Here is a 25,308-nt window from a genome sequence, read left to right on the forward strand (position 1 = left end):
CTCCTTTACAATTGTTCAACCCAACTCTATGTGGAAATCTGGTTTCTGAAAGGGAGATACATGGCTATAGACAGCCAACATAAGCTGCAGGAACAGGGGGAATGTTAAGTAGTTACAATTAAACTGGCTATGTTCCAAGTGCTGAAGCGCGAGCTATACACGGTCTGTTCAAAAACTACCAGAACATTCGTGATTTTGTGCCAATGGAATATTGGACCCAAATGTGGTTGGCATCCCTGTACACCTATCTTAAATGTGTAACTGCAAGAAGTTTCACTGTTTTATGTCTGTTAGTTATTGTTCAGTTTTGTATGGAGTAGAACGTTGTGTCACACAATTCGTGAATTTTGAGATGGCAGAGTTAGAGGAGCAATGCTTCTGCTTGAAATTTTGGGTGAAACTCTAAATATTTACAGTGATACACCAAATGATGCAGGAAGGCTACAGTGATGAGTGATTAAGTCATACTTTGAGCTACGAATGGTTCACTCTGTTTAAAAACAGCCAGAAGGTAATTAAGGATGATCCTCTTTCAGGATGCCCTTCGATGTCTACCGACAATGTTCATGTTACAAATGTCAACAAAACTGTGCGTGCCAATCAAAGACTGACAGACAGAGATTACAGAAGAATGTAACGTTTCAGTTGGATCATGTCACGAACTCCTGGTATAGCAACTTGGAATGCATCGTGTTGCCGCCAAGTTCGCCCCACATCTCAAGTCGAGACCAAAAAGACCTTTGCCTCACAATATATGAAGAGTTTTTGGATTGTACAAATGAGAACAAGATGTTCCTTAAGATAATCATAACTGGTGATAAGACTTTGGTCTACGGTTACGATGTTGAGACCAAGGTATAGTCTTCACAATGGGTAGAGAAAGATACCTGAAAAATTAATTCAGGATGAATTTGTGCCAGAGGGACAAACTGTTACTCAATGGTACTATCAGGATGCTTTCCGACGCCTGCAAGAAAATGTGAGAAGGAATGGCCTGAAATGTGGTGAGACAATTCATGGCTCTTGCATTGCAAAAAGCACTCTCACATTCATTTCAGTTTGTGCATAACTATTGCACAAAAAATGAAATCACTGTACTGCCTCTTACTCTGTACTCTCCAGACCTGGCCCCCCTGCAGACTTTACTTTCGAAGTTGAAAACCCCATTGAAATCATAAAGATCTGCAATGATAGACGAGATAAAAGAAAATTCCCAGGCAGCGTTTTGTGCAATCCAGCAAGTGACATACCAAGACTGCTTCTAGAAGTGTAAATGGCATTGCGAGCAGTGTACGATTGTGGAGGACAGTATTTCAAAGGAGACCAAACACAATAGGTAAAAGGTAAGTGCAAAAAAAAATTTGTGGACAAAGTTCAAGAATTTTCTGAACAGACCCCACATATATCACAGGACACAAACATCGTAGGTAAGCTCATTAATCAATGCACTTGGGGCATTATGCTGAAAAAATAATAGTTTCATTTTTTGCCACCAGTGATAATATGGTGTAAAGAGTTAAGAAGTTTGTTAAGTTTTCCACACAAAACAAAGGTTACTGAGAAGAAGCTACTGGCAAAGTTGTTTTAGCAGAACGGTAGCAACAGCAGTCTGCATTGAAGAAACATTGTTGAAAAACAATTGGGGACAGCCCCCTTGCCAATAGAGACACTAAAGAACATAATCAAAAAATTTGAAGAAATAGGTGAATTAGGTGGGAGCAGGGACAGCATTCCCATGGCAGTTGCTGAAGTTGCTGTAGCTACAGCTGTATGTGTAGAACATGCCTCCAACTCTAAAGTCAGTGCTTGAGCTGTCTCATGGGCATTACCTTTCCATTGGTCAACAGTACAAAGATTTTGTGGTGCATTTTACACTGGTATCCCTGTAAGATTTAGAATGTGCTCCAAATCAAACACCAAAATAGGCTACACCACCTTGACTTCCCCTTTGTCTTTTGGCATGCAAGGAAATGCATGGCATGACCGGCGAACATTCTTTGGACAGTTAAGGCATATCTTGTTCTACATGGTGCCTTGAACACAGAACTGTTGCATATGGGGTTCTACTCCACCACATATCACGCGGGAACATCCACTGCACTCAGTTTATGTGACTGTGCGATGTAGTTTCACAAGCTCCTTAATTTTTCTTTAAGGAGATGACACCTCGTGGGCACCACATCATATGTAGCTAATTTCAAAATGTGTGGCCTTCCACATCACCTGATGCATTCATGTGCCTTCTGGTCATCTGGATATCAAAGATTATGTCTATCAGGGATGTATCTGGACTACTACTGATCTGAAGGCTCAGGATATGATCTGATTACACCAGATATGCTGTAAAGCAACTCAACTCTACTGGGTTATGGATGCAGCAGGTTGCTGGGTCAGGAAATGACACTGAACACATCTTTTAACTTGCCACCATGTCCTAATAAATATTCCAAAACCACGGCTCTCTCATGTTTGATCATTCCTCTTCTCTTCTGCACCTACACCAAATTCTGACTGCTTATAGCACCATATTTTCACCTGGCAGCAGAAAGTGGAACTATTTTCCACCCCAGTACACTCCATGAGCACACTGACTGATGAACATAGCTACAATGTTTCAACATCCTGCTATGTATACGGCCCACACTGCAGCACTCAGTTTAACTGTAACTACCTGAAACTTCCTGGCCGGACCGAGACTCGAACTCGGGACTTTTGCCTTTCGCGGGCAAGAGCTCTAACCGAGCTACCCAAGCACAACTCACGATCCGTCCTCATAGCTTTACTTGTGCCAGTACCTCATCTCCAACCTTCCAAACTTTACAGAAGCTCCCCTGTGAACCTTGCAGAACTAGCACTCCTGAAAGAAAGGATATTGCGGAGACATGGCTTAGCCACAGCCTGGGGGATGTTTCCAGAATGAGATTTTCACTCTGCAGCGGAGTGAAATTCTCATTCTGTATAACTACCTGGTATGACAGTGATATTCTGATGTCAATTTGGAACATGCTTTAAACAACTAGATTCATCTGTAAAGTACTTCTTCATTTTAATTCTAGATATAATACATAAAACTGAATTGTTTGCTTACTTTAAGGTATGTGTTAAAATTATTACACAATTTCTTACAGTAATAACTTGCAAACATTAGACACTGGCAACAGCTCACTGAGTACCACTTCTTTCCTAGAAAATCAGCACTGATTGCACACACGGAAGAGTCCTGGAGGCACTGTAAGGCTATGGATGTATTATTTAATGATAATGCATTTTAAAACCAAATTTTAAACTGCAAAACATTTCCATGAGCAGATGTGAACTGTTCGTAGTTTATTAGTTATGAAATGCAGCTTCAAGATGCAAAACCAAAGAAAGATAAGAGACTAAAAAGATGAGACCAGGATAAGTTTCAAAGGAAGCATTAGCCAAAACTGACTGATATATTTTAAAGGGATACAATGAAAGATGAATGGAAAGCTTTGAGAAACTAAATAATGAAAGCAACATAGAAGCAACAAGACAAAATGGTATCGTGCAGCAAGAACCCTTGAATAAAACACGAGGAACAAATGAATTTAGAAGTAAAGGAGACCACTTGCTGAATACATGAAGCATTGAGTCATCAACAGGCACACACTAAAGTGAATGAAAACTTGCTAGCATTCATATTTCAGAAAAAATACTTTCATAAAGCTAGCATGTGCTCTTGCATTTTTTTTTACTCAAACTGTTTACTACTCAGTGAGTGGTCTCCTTTACTTCTAAATCATTTACAGTCTGCCAAAAATTTCTTTTCTACCAACATGAGGTATGAAATTTATCAAAAGGAAAATTGACTTTAGGTAACTATAAAACTGTAAGGCTGGGCAGTACATATCTTAAGGAGGTGAAATTCTCTGTACTGTCAACAGACATAGTTCAAAAATCGTCCTAGCTTTCAGAATTTTTAGTACTTTAATGAGAAACGAAAAGGGATAGCTGGATAAAGTTAGAAAGAAGGGCAGCTCATTCAGATCTAGGAATGTGGGGATTCACATGCTGTGAAAATGAACAGGGAGTGATGCAATACTGCGGGAAGGAACTGACAGAGCCTTGAAAGACCTATGTCAGAATGAAGCAACAGAAGAAGATAATGTTCAGTGTTATCAAAATCCTTGACGAAATCTTCCACAAAAAAACTGTTCCATCCAATATGCGAGATATGTGAGACTGGTAAAATAGTCTCAGACATTTCTTAGATTGTAACGAGCCCAATGCCAAAGAATGCAGGAGCTGACATGTGAACATTACCAAGCTATCATTGTGATAAACCACAGTTACGAAATAATAAATTGTATACAGTAGACCCGAAGCGCTGGGAGGAGACGAAGTGGATGAATACTGGGACAAACGGCCACGTAACCCGGACAGCAGGTTGCGAGGACTAAGGAAAGTCTAAGATCTGCCCATCCTTCCCAAATCTACCAGCCTTCTGCCGCTGACAAGGGAACAAACAGTTCTGAAAGCTAGAAACAGTTTTTTCACTTTATGCATCCGAAGGAAGTACTAGACTGTCACACTCTCAAAGTTAATACTTCCTTTTAATTCCATATTTTTCTCAAATGAATTTTTTTTCTGATGTGATGGAATTAGTTGGTATAAATTCCTGGCCAAGCAAAGTCTACTAGTATAAAATACAGGTCTTAATTTGAGAAAGAAATTCCTGAGAATGCATGCTTTGAGTACAGCATTGTATGGCAGTGAGACATGGACTATGGGAAAATTTGAACAGAAGAGAATAGAATCATTTGAGATGTGGTGCTACAGGAGAATACTAAAAATAAGCTAGACTGATAAGGTAAGAAATGAGGAGGTTCTCCACAGAATCAATGAGGAAAGAAATGTATAGAAAACACTGACAAGAAGAAAGGCCAGGATAATAGGATATCTGTTATGATATCAGAAAGTAACTTCCATTGTTCTAGAGGGAGCCGAAGAGGGTAAAACCTGTAGTGGAAAACAAAGACTGGGATACATTCAGGGACTAATTGAGGATATAGGTTACAAGTGCTTCTCCAAGATAAAAGGACTGGTACACAAGAGAAATTCACGGCAGGCTGCATCAGACCAGTCAGAAGACTATATTAACTGTAACAGTATGCTGACACTCCACGTGATAATTCAGACCATATTTAGTTTAATAACATGAACACATAGCTCCTCCGCCCTATAGAAATGACAAAGTTTTCAATTTAAAAATTTCTATAGGGCAAGAGTTGGCCCAAGTTCGTTGGTTGTTTGGTTGGGTGGGTGGGTGGAGAAGGGGCCCAACTATGTGGTCATCAGTCCCTCCGACCTTATATTAACTAAAACCGATAAAATCCCACATTAAAAGAGGGAACTACAATACCCATAAAATGATATACTATTGATAGGGAAGGCAGGAAAGGATGGAAGAAGAGGTGAGGTAAAGAAAGTGACTAATGGCAGGGGTGTGAAGGAAGCAGCACAGGAGACAAGAGAGATGCTCAAGACATCAGGCCCCATAAGGAAAGGTGTGAGAAGGCAGAGTGTCGGGATGAAACACCAGTTGAAGCCAATCCAGATGGGGTGAAGGGGGGAGGAAGAGGGCCTGCCATCCCCTCCACTCACCAAAAAGGTGGTAGGTCCCTCCCTTAAATAAAGCGATAACCCCCCCCTTTCACAAATAAAACATGAAACGAGATCCGGCATTGAGGCATTGTCAGCCAACACCAGGGGAAGCAAGTTTGAAAAGCTCAAAGTCTGTCGCACGGTGGCTAAGTCCAATAAGATGTGAGCCACAGTCAACCTCGATCCACGAAGACAGAGGGGGGCTTGGGGGGTCCTCACGACGGAGGAGATAACCGTGAGTCAACCAAGTAAGGCCGATGCGAAGCCGGCATAGAACGACAGAGGCCTTACAAGAGGCCCAGAAGGAGGACAGCCACGAAGTTGTAGAATCTTTAATCGCCCTGAGCTTGTTCGGTAAAAAAAGAGTGCTATTCTGCATCCCCAGGGGCCAAAACCTGACGACATAATGCCGAGCAAAAGTTTATTTCCGGAATGGCAATAGCAGGAGATGGCCTAGCAGCAGCTAACTTAGCCAGTTCATCGGCAAGTTCGATGCCAGGAATCCCAACGTGGCCTGGGGTCCAAATGAAAACCACTGAGCATCCACATTGAGCAAGGAGAGAAAGGGAGTCCTGGATAGCAATGTCCAACAGGTGGCGAGGGAAGTGCTGGCTGATAGCATGCAAACCGCTCAATGAGTTACTACAGATGTTGAAGGATAGTCCTGAGCAGGAGCGGATATGGTCTAGTGCGCACAAGATGGCTACCATTTCTGCAGTAAAAACGCAACAGCCATTGGGCAACGAACAAAATTGTGTGTGTCACGCATAGGTGTAAGCAAATCCAGTGCGGCCAACAACCATGGAGCCATCAGTACAAATCACTTCTGAACCCTGGAATGAACTGAGGAGACAGTAGAATTGGTGGTGAAGAGCCATCAGAGGGACAGAATCCTTTGAATCGATTGAGAGTTCAAGACAGAGCTGTGGCCGAGAGACGCACCAAGGAGGGGTTTGTGTGTGAGCAGAGAAGAGAGTTGGTAAGGGGAATTGCTGGAGCTCAGAAAAGAGCAACTGAATGCGGACAGCCATGGTAAGCACACATCGTAGCCACCACTGCGGCAGGGTGATCGTGTCTGGATAAAGGAGACCATAATTAGGGTGTTTTGGGGTGCAGCAAATTAAGAGCAGATAAGGTATCAGATTATGTTGGTGCAAAACTAGTAGTTGTGAAATCCCTGCCTCTGTGAGAAGGCAAAGTACAGGACTAGTCTGGAAGGCACCAGTCGCAAGTCGGACCCCACAGTGGTGGATGGTGTCTAGGATCCGCAGTGTCGTAGATATGACTTCCATAGTCTAAATGAGACTGGACCAATGCTGGATAGAATCACAGGAGAACAGAGAGGTCTGCACCATTGGCAGTATTGCACAGACACCTAAGAATATTGAGATGGGACCAGGACGCCGTCCTCAGCTGGCGAAGATGAGGGAGCCATGTCAACCGGGCATTGGATACCAGACCCAAGAAGCGATGGGTGTCCACTACCTCGAGGGGTTGGCCATCGAGGGACAGTTCCGGATGGGGATGGACAACAGAAATGCGTGACATACGCCTTGGCCGCCAAAAACTGTAAGCCATGGGAGAGGGCCCACGAGAGGGCCCACGAGTGAGCCCGGCACGTTTCCCCCTGTAGACGGCGTTCTGCAGAGCCCATTATGGAGGAAGCGAGGTAGATACAAAAATCGTCAGCATACAAAGAAGGGGACACTGTCGGCCCAACAGCTGTCACCAGACCATTAATGGTCATGAGAAAGAGAGAAGCTCAGCACGGAACCCTACGGAACCCCATTTTCTTGCCAATGGGAGTGCTGTAGCAGCAGCCAACTTGAACCCGAAAAAAGCGACAGGAATTGAAGTTATGGATAAAAATGGGCAGAGCACTGCGAAGGCCCCATTCGTGAAAGGTGGTGAGAATGTTGTGGTGCCAGGTGGTGTCATAGGCTTTATGCAGATCAAAGAAGACTGCAAGGTGGTGTTCCCAATGGGCAAAAGCTGACCGGCTAGGAGACTCCAGGTGCACCAAGTCATCCACCGTAGAGCAGCCACAGTAAAAACCACTTTAAAAAGCGGGCCTAGGCACGGAGTCATTTAAAGACCAGAAGAGCAGTAGAAGGGTGCCACTTGAAGTGTTTAAGAGCATGCCAGCAATCTTTTATGGCTGCAGCAATTTCCGGAGTCCACCAAGGGACTATCTTCCAGCGTGGGGAACATGAGGAAGAAGGGATTGTTGAAACTGCTGCTGTAAGGATGGTAGCATTCGAAGTCTGAGTAGATTCATCAACACTGTTGTGTGGCAGTATAGGGAGGATGGGAACAGAGAAGGCGGCACCCCAATCAGCCTTAGATACGGCCCACCTGGGAGGGTGAGAGTAGGATACACTAAAGGAAGGTCAAAACAATCGGATAATGGTCACTGTCACATAAGTCATTGTGGATTCCCCACTGAATGGAGGGAAGAAGGTCAGGACTGCAGACGGAGAGGTCAATGGTAGAGAAAGTGCCGTTCTCCACATTAAAGTGTGTGGGAGTGCCTGTGTTTAGCAAACTGAGGTCAAGCCCTGCCAGAACAGCTTCAACTGTCCTGCCCAGGGCAGTAGTTGTACGACTACCCCAAAGAAGGTTGTGGGTCTTAAAGTCCCCTAATAGCAGGAAGGGAGAAGGGATTTCTTGAAGGAGGGTGGTGAGGGCATGGGATGTGGGCGACCTGTCAGGTGGGAAGTAGAGGTTACAGACTGATCGGAGTGGCCAGATGGACCCTGACATCAATGGCTTCCAGAGTGGTATGGAGGGGAATCCATTTACCAAGTGTCCTTGCGGACCAAGGTGCAACCACCACCAGAAGCCCACAAAGGGCCAATTCGGTTCTGACAAAGTGTGGAACCAATGAAGGGTGGGTGAGTAAGAATTGACAAAACGTGCCTCCTGGAGCACAATAAAAGTGACAGAGTAGAAGGGAAGAAGGGGCTGCAACTCTGGAAGGTGGTGAAAATACCCATTACAATTCCAATGGAGGATTCTCAAGCTGGAGGCCAAAGGGGAAGCAAAGGGACAAGAGTCAGTTACGCTGCCGAGTCGACATCCATAACTGATAAGGATGGGGTAATATGCATATAGGTGGAGTCAGACTCTGTTGGTCCATTGACGGGGGGAATGTAAATCTGCACCTCAGGGGATACCAGAGGGGCCTTGCTCTAGTTCTTGTGTTTCTGCTTCTTCCCTTAGAAGGAATAAAAGGGAAGACTTCAGCAAGGGCGGGCACAGAATTACACCAGGCAATCTTGGCGCCCACCGGTCGTGGATCGCACTGCCAATGTGGAGCCGTAGATCACCCTTCAAGGGGGTGCCGGGAAGAGGAGTCCCGGGAGGGAGCTCCAGTACTGGTAGCCGCCAAAGGAGGGGAGCACTTCTGCGGCAGGGAGGGGGAGCAGCACCCGAAGGGGTGGGTATGGGTACTGACGGGGAGGGGGAGCAGCACCCGAAGGGGTGGGTATGGGTACTGACGGGGAGGGGGCCAGGGAGGAGGAGGAGGCTGAAGGCATGGGGCGAATGGGGTGGGGGTGGGAAGAGGAGGGGGAATGGACATTACGGAAGCAAAAGTAAAAGACAGACACAGTATGGAGCCGGTCATACTTTTGACCAGCCTCAGTGTAGGTGAGCCGATCTAAGGTTTTGTACTCGTGAATCCTTTCTTTCACAAACCGGGCACACAGGCGAGCGTGGGAAATGCCGTCCATGACAATTTACAAACACTGGTGGGGGAGCACAGGCACTCCCCTCATGGAGGGGTCACCCACAGTCACCACAGAGGGGATCAGTGGTGCAGCGGGAAGACGTGTGTCCAAACCGTAAGCATTTAAAGCATCTCATCAGTGGTGGAATATAAGGTTTTACATCACACCAATACACCATTACCTTGACCTTCTCTGGGAGGACAACGCCCTCGAAGGCCAGGACAAAGGCGCCCGTAGCGGTACGATTGTTTGAAGAGCCTCGCTGCACACTGATAAAAACGAACCCCTCACCACTAGAGGTTAGCACGGAGCTCCTCATTAGTTTGGAGAAGATCTCGGTGGAAAATAATGCCCTGTACCGAGTTCAAAGATTGGTGGGGTGTGACGGACTGGTATGTCATCGAGACGATCACAAGCACACAGGGTGTCAGATTGGGTAGCAGAAGAGGTCTTTATGAGCAAAGCACCGGACTGCATTTTACTCATTGATTCCACTTCGCCATAATTCTCTTCAATAGTCTCCATGAAAAACAAAAGCTTGGTCTTGGAAAAACTTCTGCCATCCGTCCTGGTACAAACCAGGTACGAAGGGAAAGGTTTCAACCCCAGCCGGTGGGCTTGACCCTCCTCCCAGGGGGTTGCCAGGGAGGGGAAGGCTGAAGGATCAGAAGGAGTGTCACGTCTGCTACCACTCTTTGAGACGGTCACAGAATGGTGAAGCTTTTGTCGCTTCATGCGCGAGGCGTACACCCTAGTACCACCCACTCCGATCAGGGGCTCGCCCCATGGCCGCCACCCAGCCACACCAAGTTCTGTATGGGGGGAGTTTACCACAAATGGCACTAGCTGAAGTCCACTTTAATTAGTGGTATCAGCAAAATAAAATCCATTTTCTTTAGTGTAGGCTGTAATGAACTATCTCTTTTACAAAACACCAGTTTTCCAAATAGAAATTGTTTTTCCATCTCTACAGATGGAAATTGAAGCTATTTCATCGACAACAGATACTGTATAAGAACCATTACACAAAAAATTTACAACGTATTTAGGAGCAACAAACCTTTTATTTCAGCAAAAAATAAACATTTGTTTGATACTGACCTTTCCTTTTCTAAAAAGAGCTTTAACATTTTGAGGCTGGCAATGAAGAACATTATCTACTGACTTCAGGGCAGCATCATATGCCTTTATCTTCATCTGAGCTGCAGCCAAGTTATTGAATACCTTCAACCTATCTTCTAGTAGTTCTTGCAACTGTTTTTCCGCATCCTACAAATATTTGGAAACAAATCAGTACATAATTACTTGATGAAGCAGGAAATGAACTAATGTTCATAACTGTACTTTTAAAAATTGAATGATTACCTCTGAAATATCTTTCTTCTCAATAGAAAATCCACCTTCAGCTTCATCCAGAAACTCTATGGCTCGCCTGTAACTCTGTATAGCAAATGAGTATTCTTGCCTGGAAAACCACCAGTTCCCTCGTTCCCGTTTTTTATCGCTAAAATGAAATACGTGTAAATATATATTAAGATATTAAGTCGAAAACACTGTAATTAGTTAACATCACATTCAACCAATTTTTAAAATCGTGTACAAAGTACACATTCACAAACCCTTACCCTATTTCTCTGCGTTGGGCAATGGAAAGAGATTCTAGGTCTGGTTCACCTTCGGCACTCAGTAACTCAATTGTATACATAAGCTTTGCATCTGGTGGAATATCCGGTGAGCGACCTAAATTCCCATAAGCAAATCGTGGGCCAACTTCCAGCAAAGCAACTTCACCCACATTCATAAGAGGTAGAGCCAAATCAATTCCCTGTATGACCTGCATATGAGAAAGGTTTCGAAATGAGAAGCCTTGGTAAGAAAACGAGTTCTAGATGAAAGTGCACTTCTGTGTAACAACTTTTCTGTTGCATGCTGCTGTTGGTAACAGTTCATGTGATGAATGATGTGAAATGAACAAGATGAATCAAGTTTGGTGTGGGTCTCCAGTTGCACTGCTGCTCCATAATTTCCAACAATTCATAAATGAAGTTAACTGGTATTCTGTTTTACTCTAAGTTAAGCTGACCTATTAGGTTCTATCCTAACCAATACCTCTAAAATCTTGACAGACTCAGAAAAGAAAGGGCAATATTTGTGAGAAACCAGATAGGATTGAACAATTCTCATTGGCTACTGTATACTATCACCTGCTTGGCTACAAATGGTAACCAGGTACCAATGGTAGCTTACAAGGGAACACTGGGCATACCATAAGTGCACTTTAGCAAGTCACAATATTATTGTGTTTCAGCGATTCAATCACAATGAAGTTCAACTGAGTACTTACCTCAACGTCACCAATTTGTATTTTGAGATTTTCAAACTTTTCTACTACCGTTCCATCTTCAAGGCGCCCCTCTAAATTTATTTCACATATATGTAAATTTTGTGGCCTATACTCATTTTCTGCTTTTTTAATGATCTGTAAGAGATAAAAGATTATCAAATCAATCTTTGCATATTACACACACACACGCACGCATGCACACGCACAGTAGCCAAGTTTATGAAATTAATGATATACTGTAAAAATCTTGTAAAAGGTATCTTTATGAAACTGTTCTGGTGGTAATGTTTACTTTTACACAAGATTCCACATAAATAAAGCTCTAATAAACGAAAGAAAAAAACTGCTGACAAGCTTTTGATGAATATCTGCATGACGTAAATTTTGCTCTAGAGTAGAAAGTAAGTTCAAAAACTAATCTGCTATGTGCAAGCTCTCTTTTTTTCTTCATGCCTGTCAACCTGCTCAATACTCAAATGTAAGGTGAGTATTTGCTTATTCCCATTACTGGTAAAACCTAGTCATGCTCATACAAAAATAAGGTATGAAAATGAGACAACACAATGACTGGGAGAATGTAAATATTTACGAAGCAATGTACTCGTTCTACCCCACAGTATGATATTAAGATGGTTCACTGAACATGGAAATAACTAACCCATTGTTAGCTGAGTCTATGGAACAACAAAATTTCTTTAAAATTAACTATAATCTTGTAATCACCAGTCACTCCATGCAATAAAATCATATTTCAGAATGAGCTGCAAGGCTGCCGGTATATCAAGACAAACACAAACATTGTTTTACACAGAAAAAAGTGAAGGAGACAAAATGAAACTTAACAGGTTGAGAAGATATGCGATATTATTTTAGTGTTTACAAAATCATGTCAAATTTAGAAAGAACTTTGGAGTATGAGCTCGTTCATTTGTTTTAGGGCATAAAAACAACTAAGGTCATGAGCGCCCAAGTCATAACCTTAGACCATCAAGAAGAAAAAGAACTTAAAAGAAAATATTCATTAAGCCCAATCGACAGAAGACAAGAGAGCTAAGAACACAGAAAATATACTGTAGAAACAGCAGAGCTCTGGAACCAAAGATAAATTTCCATCGCCATATTGCTACGATAGACAAAAAGTAAAACGCGATCGACAGCCCGCGCATCTTTCACTAAAACAGCTGATAACTCAGGTGGCACAAATACATGAGAATGTGAGTGGCTAAAGAAAGGGCATTTGGCCAGGAAATGGCGAACTGTCAAAGGTTGATGACAATGAGCACAAAGTGGTCAGGAGATCGCCACAAATGACAATGGCTAAAATAACAGTGCCCAATACACAGCAAGGCTAAATTGATCTCCTCATAGCGAGAGGGCCAAGATTATGTTGGCCAAGCTGCTGAGTGAGGTCTAATTCCCCAGAGCTTGTTTCTCTGAAGAGAAGAACAGTGGTGATACTAAAGTGACACCACCTGCCAACAGATGGCTACATGGAGATCATCCAAAGAGGTGGAAGAAATAGCGAACTAAGGTAGGACGACTGCAGCCTTGGCAGCACCATCAGCAGCCTCATTTTCTGTCAGACCAATGAGACCAAGAACCCACAAACATACTGGTGGCTTCCTTAAGAGTGAGCATGTCTAAGATTTCTTGGACCCACTGCATTAAGTGATGGACTATGTACAGTTCACAAGGCACTGAAAGAGACAGGGAATTGGAGCAGATGACAACTGAAAAGCCTGCGTCTCCAGATTTACTGCATGGCCTGATGCAGGGTGTAGAGTTCTACTGTACCAAAAATTGTCAGTGCAAATGATGAAGGCACAACCAACACCACAGTCAGTCCGAGAGCCATCAGTGTACTCAAAGGTCGAGAAACTTACAGTGATAGATTGAATATGGAATAATTTCCTTAGGAAGCAAACGAAGTCCAATGTGAACACAGACAATCACACAAAGCCAAAGTGGTGAAGGGTTTACACCAATCATGGAAGGGGCAGGTAGCGTGAGGTCAAGCTGCAGCAGCAATAGTCTAAAGCAAACTCCAGGAGGTAACAGAAGAGGGGCGCACTCCATACTGGGAGTCAAAGGAGTCCTCAAAGGAGGAAGCATTGGAGGGTTGGCTGTACACATCAGACAAGCAGCATGTGTATCTGCTGAATAGAACACATCACGCCGGTATGACAGAAGTAGTTCAGCAGCAGATCCTGCATGGAAACTAGGCTAGTGCAAAAGGTGCCAGCGTAAAAGACACCAGTGTCCTTATGGATTCCACAATGGTAGATACTTAGACAGCATTAAGATCGACAGATGCATAAACAAAACACCTATAGTCTAGTTTCGAATGGACAAGGGAACGGTACACACGGAAGAGGGTGGTCTGATCCGCTCCAGAGGAGGTACTGCTTAGGATAGACAGTACACTGAGGCACCAGGCACAGCGGGCAGCAAATACATGTAGGAGCACCAAGAAAGTTTCCTATCAAGCACAGTCCCAGGAGTTTTGTAGTTTCAGTGAACTAAGAGCAACAGGCCCAAGATGTAAAGATGGTGGAAGAAACCCACTGCACCACCAGAAATTCATACAAACAGTCTTGTCAGTGTGAAAGCAAAAGCCACTGCTAATGCTCCATGAGTAAAGACTATCAAGACATTGCTGAAGACACCACTCAAGGATACAAGTCCAAGGAGCAATGCAATAGACTGCAAAGTTGTCAACAAAAAGGGAGCCAGAGAACAACTTGGTCTTTCAAAAATATCTGAAGGAAATGGGGCAGGCAGCCTCAAAAGTCCATGTGTACAGAGTACGGAGGATATCAGTCCTCCAGCATGTGCCCTAGGCTTTCTCCATATCAGAAAACATGGCCAGTCTAGTATTTCTGCAGAAAACCATTCATGGCTGCAGAATGGCACACTGAAAATCCACATTGTGCAACAGTTAGTAGATTTCAAGATTCGAACCACCATACCAATTGGCCACGCATCAGACATTCCATCACCTTGCAAACAGAGGTGATGAGAGAAATGGAGCAGTAGCTACAATGAAGATTTTTGTCCTTACCGGGCTTAGGTCTAGGTACGACAGTTGCTTCATGCCACTATTTGGGAAACATACCATCTACCCACATGCGGTTGTAGATATGAAGGAGGAAGTGCTTGCCTGTGAGAGAAAGGTGCTGCAACATCTGAATGTGAACACTGTCCAGCCCTTGGGTGGAAGATTGGGATGAAGTGAGTGCATGATGTAGCTCCCTCAGAGTATAGGTAACCTTGTAGGACTCACAATTCTGAGAGAGAAGGGTATCACCTGAGCTGCCTCCACTTGTTTTCAAGGAAGGCAGGGTGACAAAGGTTGGAGCTAGGAAACTCTGCAAAATAGCTTTCCAAGGTACTGGACAGCTGTAGGGTCCACAATGATAACACCTGCTATGGTCAGGCTGGAAATCAAGGAATAGACCTTTGTCCCAGAGAACCAACAGAGGTGGTGGTGGATGTGCATGTTTTGTGGGATGCTCAACTGCACAGTCATTAGCACCTGTACAATGTCCCAAATTTTACACAGTCCAATCTAGCCACTGTCACAAATGATGATAATGACGACAACACAAACACCCAGTCCCCGGGCAGAGAAAATCCCCAACCTGGCCAAGAATTGAACCTGGGACCTCGTGATCCAGAGGCAGCAACACTAGCCACTAGTAAATGAAATCCAGCAAAGTTTTTTGCCATCACAAAAAATGTGACAACACTGTACACACAACTGTTTATAACAAACACAGTTCACCATCACAGAACAAACAGTTAAAAAAACAGAGATCATGTCTCCACGCATGAATCTCGTTATGGCACACCTGTCCACCAGGGGACAGCAACACAGCAGACTAATGATGAAATGTGAGGTACGGAATGTTCAGCAGCAGTAAGGATAACATTTGTGAGGCACACTACCTGGTCATCATAACTGGGAAAATGTTCATAAAACCTCCCGTCAGCCTCCTAAAGCTGCCGACTGAGGTTACATGTAGGTGGGGTATGAATCAGCAAACATGTAGCACACAGGAAAAGGTCACTCGAGTATGTGCTTGAACGAACCACTCAAGACGAACAAGCTGGGTGGTGCAAAACAAGAGGTCTAAATAAGAATAGATGTGTATTGAGTCAGAAAGGAATGTGGGTGCTCCAGCGTTAAGACAAATGAGGCTGAATTGACTGAAGGTCAGCCAAGAGGGCACCTATTTGAAAGATTCTAAAAGAGTCCCAAAGGAAATGGAGTGCATTACTCACCAATCAACAAAAAGCAGTGAGGGGCTGAAGGAAGTCCATCCTGGTGGCACTGAATGACAGAAGAATGTAGATGTTGCAAAGAGAGAAGTCTAAGTGAGAAAAGATAATGCAAACTGCAACAGCTTGCAGCTCCTTGTTGGACCTAATGACATGAATGTTGCATTGGAGTCATAATGAGGATTGGGGAGAAGGGAAAAAAATGAAGGTGCTACATCTACATACATACTCCGCAATCCACCATACGGTGCATGGCGGAGGGTACCTCTTACCATAACTAGCATCTTCTCTCCCTGTTTCACTCCCAAACAGAACGAGGGAAAAATCACTGTCTATATGCCTCTGTACGAGCCCTAATCTCTCTTATGTTATCTTTGTGGCCTTTCCGCAAAATATAAGTTGGCGGCAGTAAAATTGTACTGCAGTCAGCCTCAAATGCTGATTCTCTAAATTTCCTCAGTAGCGACTCACGAAAAGAACACCACCTTTCCTCTAGAGACTCCCACCCGAGTTCCTGAAGCATTTCCGTAACACTCACGTGATGATCAAACCTTCCAGTAACAAATCTAGCAGCCCGCCACTGAATTGCTTCTATATCCTCCCTCAATCCGACCTGATAGGGATCCCAAACGCCAAGTTATGCTTAGTCACCTAGGTGGCTGCCGAGTACCATAGTTCAAAGACTCATTCCTACAGGGAGCAGAAATGGGAAGATCCTGTTCCATGAGATCTACAGAGCCACCAGAATTCTCACTGTGTTGGCCTGCGGAATCCAGTGCAGGAAAACAGTAGGCAGTGTGCACCAGTGAAGTGAGGTTGGCCGCGTAAGGGTATCAGGCAGGAACACTGTAAATGAGGATGTCGCCGTGAGGGAAGGAGAGGACCGTTTGCCGTTGATTTCTTTGAGCCTTTGTGGTTGGTAGATGAAGACTCAGATGTTTAGCGGCTGGAGGGATGCAAAAAGTATTCATAGGAGAATTTCTGTTGCCCTTTTTGGCCTACTGATTGCATGGCTGGTGATTTCACAGTCTGAGCCGAAGATTTGGTAGCTTAATGTGCAAGTGGAGGAGGAGGAGGAGACATGGATGCTACTGTGGTAATGGGTGAATTTACAACTGCAGTGCTGAATTTGAGGTTACAAGTCCGTATGGCCACGTCCTCCATCAGGTGAGGTGTAGGACGAATGGTACTGTAAGCACCATATGGTAAAACACAAGGCTTTCAACTAGCCAACAATTTGTGAGTGAGAGGGTAGGGCACTTTTTCCTTCACCCAGGTCTTCTACACAGCCAGCTCATCGAGATACACCAGACATTCTCGGGATGAGGCTGCATGGATGACTCAAAATTTTTCCATTATTGATATATCAGGGAGGAGGAGGTGGGCAATCCCCTCATAAACATCCCTGTTTCGACAGGACATGCGACTGTGGTTGTAACATTTACACTGGTTAGCAGCACATTGGGTTTGGAATGTACAGTCTAACCATGATGACTTCATAGCCTGTTTTGATCTTTGATGGAAGCACTACTGTGTCAAACTTGATAAAAGTGCAGGTTGGCACTAAGGTTGCATCAAAATTTTTCATTATCCCATGGACTGCAACGAAACCCTGATCAGAGAGGTAAGTCTGGATTTCTCTCTCTGACCATTGAGCAGCCTAGTATAAATTGTACCATGCAATAATATAGGAGAACAGACATGCAACACAAAGGGAAAATATGCTGGAAAGGCTGGGGCCCTGTAGTACCCATGCACAATCTCACCACAGATTGGTGAGCTCTGTGTGGGAATGACTTCATTTACCAGTATGAAATTGCACCTCCTCTGGTGTGGATACACACACCATCTAAACCACTGGATTTGGATATCTGACCAGGTCACCACCATAATCACCAACAGTGCTCATGTGACATAGTATGGTACAACGATTAATCACTGAACACAATGTGACAATTCATCAGCAATCCACCCTTCTCAGTCATGTCTTCTGGTTCTGCAACTGGTTATGGAATTTCTCAATTTTTAAAATAAAAAGCCATCTATTGTACCAATGTGGTAAAACAAAACCAATAAATAAGGTTACCTCCCATTCAGAAAGCTGTTGCACACAGCGACTGTTTTTGACTTGCAAATAATAAAATACAACTCAATGAACTGTGGATGAAGCCTGACCAACAGGCATTACATGCACTGATCAAAAATGATAGTGCATTGAGAATGGCTAGTTTCTAGCTGAAATCTAGATCTGGCAACAAAAGGACAATTGATAGCTGAAATCTATTATTTACAAAACCGATAAATGATATTTAAATTATTAATGAATATGACTAGTACAAAAATTTCTTCTTCTGTGTTAAGATTGTGAGTACCAATTTCAAGGTTCTTTTGAAGTAAAGATGTTTATATTTATCACTTCCTCTGATCTAAACATTTTAACAGGATATCAAGATAGTGAATGAACAAGAAGTAGTCTCTTCTGGTAAGAATGATGTAGATTTTGCATCTGCAAAGGAAGAATTACATTCCCTGAATCCCCAACTATTAAGGTGGTTGTTAGTCCTGTTAAGTAACAGTGGTCAGCTAAGTCCAATTACAAAGTGCATACCTTAAGAAAGCACAGAGAATATATTGAACATGTGCATGATTATACCCGAGCAAAACTAATTACTCTCTTCAATGAAAAAGAAAATTTGGAGTTTTAGCAACTTTCGAGGAATTTTTATCAAATGTCAATTCAGTTGCTGAATTATGTGCTCCTACAATGGAATGGTGTAAATTTTAAGTTATACCAGTGCCCCCATGTAATAAAAATATTCTTTAGCGCATTACATCTGCATAAAAACACACTAAAGACGAAGCAAAAGGAAAGTGAACCAAAAATGGCACATGTTCAAACTGCAGAGTCATTCTCGAAAGTAGATGAGTGTTCCTGCCACAACGCTAACAAGAGATACTTTTATTATAATAGCTGCAGGAGAAAAAGTGGTGAAAGTGAAAAGATACATGATCCAAAGTACTGAAGAACCTTTAACCACGTATGACAAAGAACATTCTGTGTTGGAAGATCAAAATTTTATGCAGCATGATTAAAGTGGGTGGTTCCAAATCTACCTCAGTAAGTCCATTTGTGTGAACATTCTGCAGATTTTGCATTTTACATGGTAACAACTTTGAAGAACCTACTTACCTCAGTGAACTGTGACACCGTGGTTGATTGTGTGAAGTTGTTTGCTGTATGTGTTGCAAGGTGAGAGACCCTTTGCTTCAATAATGTATGGCTGTGTGAACAACTTTTTTTATATAAAATGAAATACAACTGATGCAACACAAGTCAATTAACCTCCACATATCAACAAATAGATTCCCTTAAGTATTCTCAGTATCAGGAACAATCACTGAAACACAAACTAAATAGGTCAAACTGGTATAAGTTGCCAGTTACCAGCTAACAAAATGTTATTGCCAGCACTAGTGCTACTGCTGTTTTCCCAGTGAAAATCTAAGATCTTGCCATCTCCCAACATTTGCGAGCAAATTTTGCCACTATATATTTCTAATACCTCTGTTACCTTAGATACTTCTTTACCAACAGTTACTTTTGTGTTTCTCTCTCTCTCTCCACCCCCCCCCCCCTTTTTCCATCACAAAAGCGCACAACCTCCAAAGCAAAGAGGGGGATATCTAGCAGATTCCTTGCACAATTAGGCATTGTGTGGATTCAAGAATGCCCATGCATGCATGCGCTCTTTCTACAAATATTTGTGCATGCCCTATTATCCCCACACGAGGAAAGAGGCATGATGTGGACATACTTTTATGTCCTTTTCCTGAGAGCACCACAAATATGTCACTGGTATGAGCAGTACAAAATTATTTTTATAGCTTTCCCACATTTATAAAATAGCCCACCAATGCACCATTCTTCTACAGAAACAATATGGTCTGCCCACATTTCCTCATCCAGAAAGTGGATAGTCATGCAAACACAGTTGACACACTGCACAGTGATTTATGGGAATAACCATAAATAGAAAATGCCAGTCGCTCCCTCCAACCACCTCGCTGAGTGTCAACCCACTTTGTGCGAGCAGTAATTCACAGCAGGATCCAGGGTTATTACAAGCCCCAGACACACAACCTCTGAATGCAACTTAGAATTAACATACTCAAGAACTTTGCGGACATCAAATTTACCACAAGAACGCATCAACCTCCAAATATGCTGCCCATATATAACACCACACGTGGTCATTATATCTAAATAGTCCAGTAGCTACTGAACATTTCACATGACATTTTTTTCATATAAATTTGCAGAAACTTTTATTCCAGAAACATGAACATTTGATGCACAAAATTAACAATTATATTCAATGAAGTAGTACTTACAGCAACATACATACGATTCTGCAATTGCACTGATACTGTGTCTTAACATATAATTACACTAAAACCGTTCCGTAACCCTATAAATTTTATTTGTTTGTATTAGCTAATTATTACGTGTGTTTATTCGATTCTTTATTGCTAGGCCTACTTCATTCTTCACTTATGTACTATACCACATGCCAATTACTGTGTTGTATTTACTTATTATTCAAGTACCACATACAACGTCCAACCACCCTTCTGCCAATCGCTCCATGACACTGAAGCAAAACAAATTAAAAAACAAAATTTCCACCAAGGTAAGGATTTCCCACAAACCTATTACAAGGCTGTCAAAAATTTCTATTAATAAACAACAAAGCCGATCTTGCATAACCAAACTTTTCTTCTGAGCTATCACTCACACATGTAGTCAATTTTTAATTTAAGCAATATGTAGCATAAAGAGTAAATTGCACTGATACACACAGTCATTTCTTCCATTATCTGAATCACTACAACAAAATGAAAGGAATTATCTTTTGTGCACAAAGAATACATTTACCAAGAATTTACCAGAACTTTTAGGTTTCAAAGTGAATCAATCACCAACCTACAGTTTACAGGCAATACTAATGAAACACTATAATGACAGTAACTCAATGATAAAATTTCTAATACTCTCCTGTGGAGGAAAAATAATGTGGGATGATTTCAGAATGATTTAAGTTAACAAACAGAAGGTTATGTCTTTGATCTCTTCCTCTTTTCTGGTCAACACTATACATTTCATGCTGCAATCAGTATTCACATATTAGTCTGCCATTTCTACAATATCCCTTTCACTGTCTCTCACTTAAAGAGGCCATTTTCAAACTTGGAAGTTGGATTTTTCAGTTTGCTAATACATTCACAGGAAGTCAGATATTTAATGTTTCTCAATACAGATGATATAAAACATCAAAGCTTGGCTTCATATTAAAACTTATTACCACTCATATAAGGTCTTTCCTTCCTTTCTGCCAATTATGTGAGGAACCAAGGCAGAAAATGTACTGAACAAACCTGTTTTGTGGGTACCAAAAATTCAATTTTTATATTGACAACCCACAGCTCATACAGTAATTTAGTTTGAGAGACTAAAACCTCCCAATGCCAGTTACTTTACCATTTCTTACTGTGGAAACCATAATTAGTATAGTGTCCAAAGTGTTGTAAAATCTCTGACTGCTTAGTATAGCAAACTGGTGCATTGCTTGCATATACTTAACAAGCATTACAGTTTCTACACACAAATGTTTTTAACTTCCACAGCTTTTGCAAAAAAAAGTATCAACAGTAGTTTTAAACCATCACCTCTTCATAACTTATAAATTATTAGCACTAATTATAATGTTTGCATAGACATAAATAATTTTTATGACATATCATCATGAATGTTTGGCAAATATCAGTTTTACTTGACATTAACTGCAAAAGACTCCTCAAAGAAATATTACATACCTTCTTCTTAAGATGTCCACTGCCCAAAATATCCAACCATTCATCTTCAGTTTCATCCTTTGATACTGGTAATTCAGATCTTTTATCAGTGTTCTCATCTGTTCCCTCTTGTTTACCAGAGGTGTCTAATTTTAAGTCTTCCTGATTCTCTCCTAGATGTGTGTTTCCAGCTACTGCAGGTGATTCAGTTTGCTTTTTCTCTTCCACAGACTCTCCTTCACTTTCATTCAAAGCAGAATGCTTGTCCTCAGACTCAATTTGTTGCTTTCTTTCTACAGGGTCCTTTTGTTCACCTTCATGTGAAACAAATTTTAGATGTTTTTCACTTTCTGAAATTTCATCACTTTCAGTCTTTGTTTGGATCTCGGACCTTTCATTAGATATAAAAGAATTATTACTATTCTCACTACTCTCTTTTACATTTTCATTCTCAGATTTCTGTTCACTCGGACCTAAAGACTCTCTTTGTTGCACATTCTTACTGTTACTTGACCACTGATCATCAGATCTGAGATCTGCATTTTCACCGTGTGTGCGTAAATTATCATTTGATTTAAAGTCTTCAGTGTCAGTCTTATTAATTTGAGGACTTACTTTCGGTACATCCATGTTGGTTTGTAAATTAGTACTATCCGAGTCCTTTGCTACCTCATCTCCGAGCACTGAATCACTTGTTTTGTCCAGGGCAGCGACATTTTCATCATTTGACTGTGGAAAGGTAAAACTGTTAATACCATCACGATTTTCTTCGGCGTTGGCTTCCGTTGCTGTTTGTCCGTTCTCTGGCGCAATTTTGCTCGATGTTTTATTAAGCCCATTTTCCCCAATGTCCACACTACCTGAACTATCTTGGCCTCTGACATTAAAAGCAGAATTGTGTGTCCTTTCAGTAACACTTAAGTCTTCAGTTTCACTTGCTTCGCTGGGCTTCCCAACATTTGTATTGGCAGCTAATAGCCCTTCCTCTGTTGGTACGTTTGTTCTGCTTTCATGAAGAATAAATTGATTAACGTCGGTCGCTGAAGGCACAAATTTATCCTTCTTCACGCCCCCACCGAAAAGAAAATCCTCTGGCTGGTGTTCAATGTGCTTGTCTCCCATAAAACCAAGCTGTTCACTGCTACGTAAATTTTCCATCATTCCCAATTCGGCATGTTGCTGTGGTTTAGAATGTTCCGCTGAACTCGACACGAATCTGTCGGTATGAATGTGATCGCCACTTTCCATATCTGTGCGACAAATTAAAAAAAAATAATATTCATTACTAACGCAACGTATAATTTGCGCAGTTAGGTTTAGTACTTTAAATTTGAAGATAAATAAACACCCCATTGGTGAAGCAATAACTTAAAACAACACATATCTTCAGCGACTTAATTGCTTTCCGTACGTAATTCATATAATTGGATATTAAACATTTGTTTTTAAAAATACAGAACGAATTAACGAAACATCCTATGACATTTACAACAGTAACATGAATCACACTATACAAACCAGGAGTTAGATAATCACTAATTATTCGGTGCAACCGCGTCGCGTGATAACGCTATACACAATTTCGGTGAGTATTTCAGGCACTACTGTCAACCACAAACTTTCACGAAACCGAACCCGTAACACGCCGCATTACTCACAAACATTCTTAACCGGGAGGTGATTGGCAAAACTTTACAGTTCCCAAAGATATTACTTTCGCGATTCCAAAGTTGCGATAGTCGAAGAGAATAGGCCATGAAAAATCATATTTGAATACATAAAGAAATGATAGGGTCACATTACGACGTTATACTTGTAATGGGTTAATAACTGATTAACTCTTTAAGGCTACAGTAGGAACAAAAGGTTTCTTTCTATGCAAAACAAATATCTACTCAACGGTCAAATTTCACCTGATTAATATCAGCAACATTTGTGTTTAACTGGGATTATATGCGCGTAACTAAATACTATTCCATCTTGTACGCAAGAGGTATGAGACAGGCTAAATACCATCAGATTTCAAGAAGATATAACAATTCCAATATCAGAGAATGCAGGTCCTGACAGACGTGAATATTGCCGAAGTACAGTACCACTCTAATGAGTCATGATTTCAAAATACTGACGAGAATTATTTCCAGAAGAATGGGAAAACTGGTTGAAGATGACCTTTGGGAAGTTCGTATCCGAAAAAAGAAAATACTGACCCTACTATTTATTTTAGAATGCAGAGTAAAGAAAGGAAACCCTACGTCTAGAGAAAACTTCTGACAATATTGCACGGAATACACTCTTTCAACTTCTGAAGCCGTGAGGGGTAAAATACAAAAGTGAAATGGTATTTACAACTTTACCTAAACAAGACTCCAGTTAAAAGACTCGAAGGGCATGAAAGGTAAGCAGTCGTTGAGGGAGGAGCAAAGGACAGCAAAGAAGAATTTGGGGAAAGAATTAACGTTCAGGGAGAAGAGATAAAAACTTACAGATTTGCCAGTGGCATCATAATTCTGCCAGAAATGACAAAGCGCTTATAACAAGAAATAATGGAATGGACAGAGTCTTGGAAGTGGAATGCTTGTTTACTTGTTTGTTTGCTGTCCATATAACAATCAGTCTTCGGAATTTTTTAGGTATTACTTCAGATATACAAAGGTTTACTTAACATACTTAAGTGCACACACTGATATATGTAGTGAAAGTCAGAAATTTCCTTTTTTTTGTTCCAAAAACTAACAAATAGTATATACACTGTTTTACAGCTAGTTTACAACTTGAAATATAAATGCATGCATTGATATAGTGTGTGAAGATCAGAAATTATCATTTTTGTGTTGTAAAAGCAAAATGCTACATATACTGTTAAAGGGATATTACAACTTGAAATCTTCCACTGAATTTTTTCCCTGTTAATAAATGATTAAGTTTATTCTTTAAAGTGTTTAAATTAGCTGTCATGAGGCCAGATGGAAGTCTTCTATAAACGATGGTTCCTATTGTAGGTGGACTATGATCTGCAGCATTTTTTGACATACAGTTCGGTGAAAGATTTCCCTTCCCCTTGGATTGTTCCTAGATACGTTACTGTTTGTTGCCTTATATTCTAGATGTTGTTTCACAAATATTATTGCATGCAGGACGTACACAGAGTAAATGGTTAGTATTTCATATTTTCTGAAGATTCCTCTCTTCTGTTTACCTTAGCTACCACTCTTAGCATCTTTTTTTTTTTTTTTCAAGTGTAAAGAGCCTGATTGTATAGACAGCTGGTGCCCTGCCACGTATCTTAATAACATACTGATGATGTAGTCGTATCACTCTGAAGTACATTTGTGTCAAGCTATCACGATCTAGGAACGCTGAGACCCTTTTCAGTAAATACGTATTTGTACTCATTTTCTTACAGATATGGTCTATATGTTCTTTTCACGACAGATGTTCCTGAACAATTATACCCAAAAATTTGTATAT

At 41.7% G+C, this 25,308-nt stretch overlaps 1 protein-coding gene across 2 annotated transcripts in view; it reads right to left on the bottom strand.

Moving 5' to 3' along the window:
* The window catches only part of LOC126266655 (peptidyl-prolyl cis-trans isomerase FKBP8-like), a 76,449-nt gene extending 52,892 nt beyond the window's left edge, over window positions 1-23,557 (bottom strand). The window contains exons 1-6 of one of the 2 annotated variants that reach the window (XM_049971053.1): window positions 23,356-23,557; window positions 21,859-23,087; window positions 11,704-11,838; window positions 10,985-11,193; window positions 10,725-10,863; window positions 10,461-10,628 (exon numbers count right to left, since the gene is read on the bottom strand). In XM_049971053.1, coding sequence (XP_049827010.1) covers window positions 10,461-10,628; window positions 10,725-10,863; window positions 10,985-11,193; window positions 11,704-11,838; window positions 21,859-23,085 — 1,878 coding nt within the window. In that variant the 5' untranslated portion in view covers window positions 23,086-23,087; window positions 23,356-23,557. The remainder of the gene's footprint in view (window positions 1-10,460; window positions 10,629-10,724; window positions 10,864-10,984; window positions 11,194-11,703; window positions 11,839-21,858; window positions 23,088-23,355) is intronic. The other variant, XM_049971054.1, reaches the window with a different exon arrangement.
* Between the last annotated feature and the right edge of the window lie 1,751 nt (window positions 23,558-25,308).

Source organism: Schistocerca gregaria, chromosome 4 (genome assembly GCF_023897955.1).
Source record: "Schistocerca gregaria isolate iqSchGreg1 chromosome 4, iqSchGreg1.2, whole genome shotgun sequence".
Lineage (NCBI taxonomy): Eukaryota > Metazoa > Arthropoda > Insecta > Orthoptera > Acrididae > Schistocerca > Schistocerca gregaria.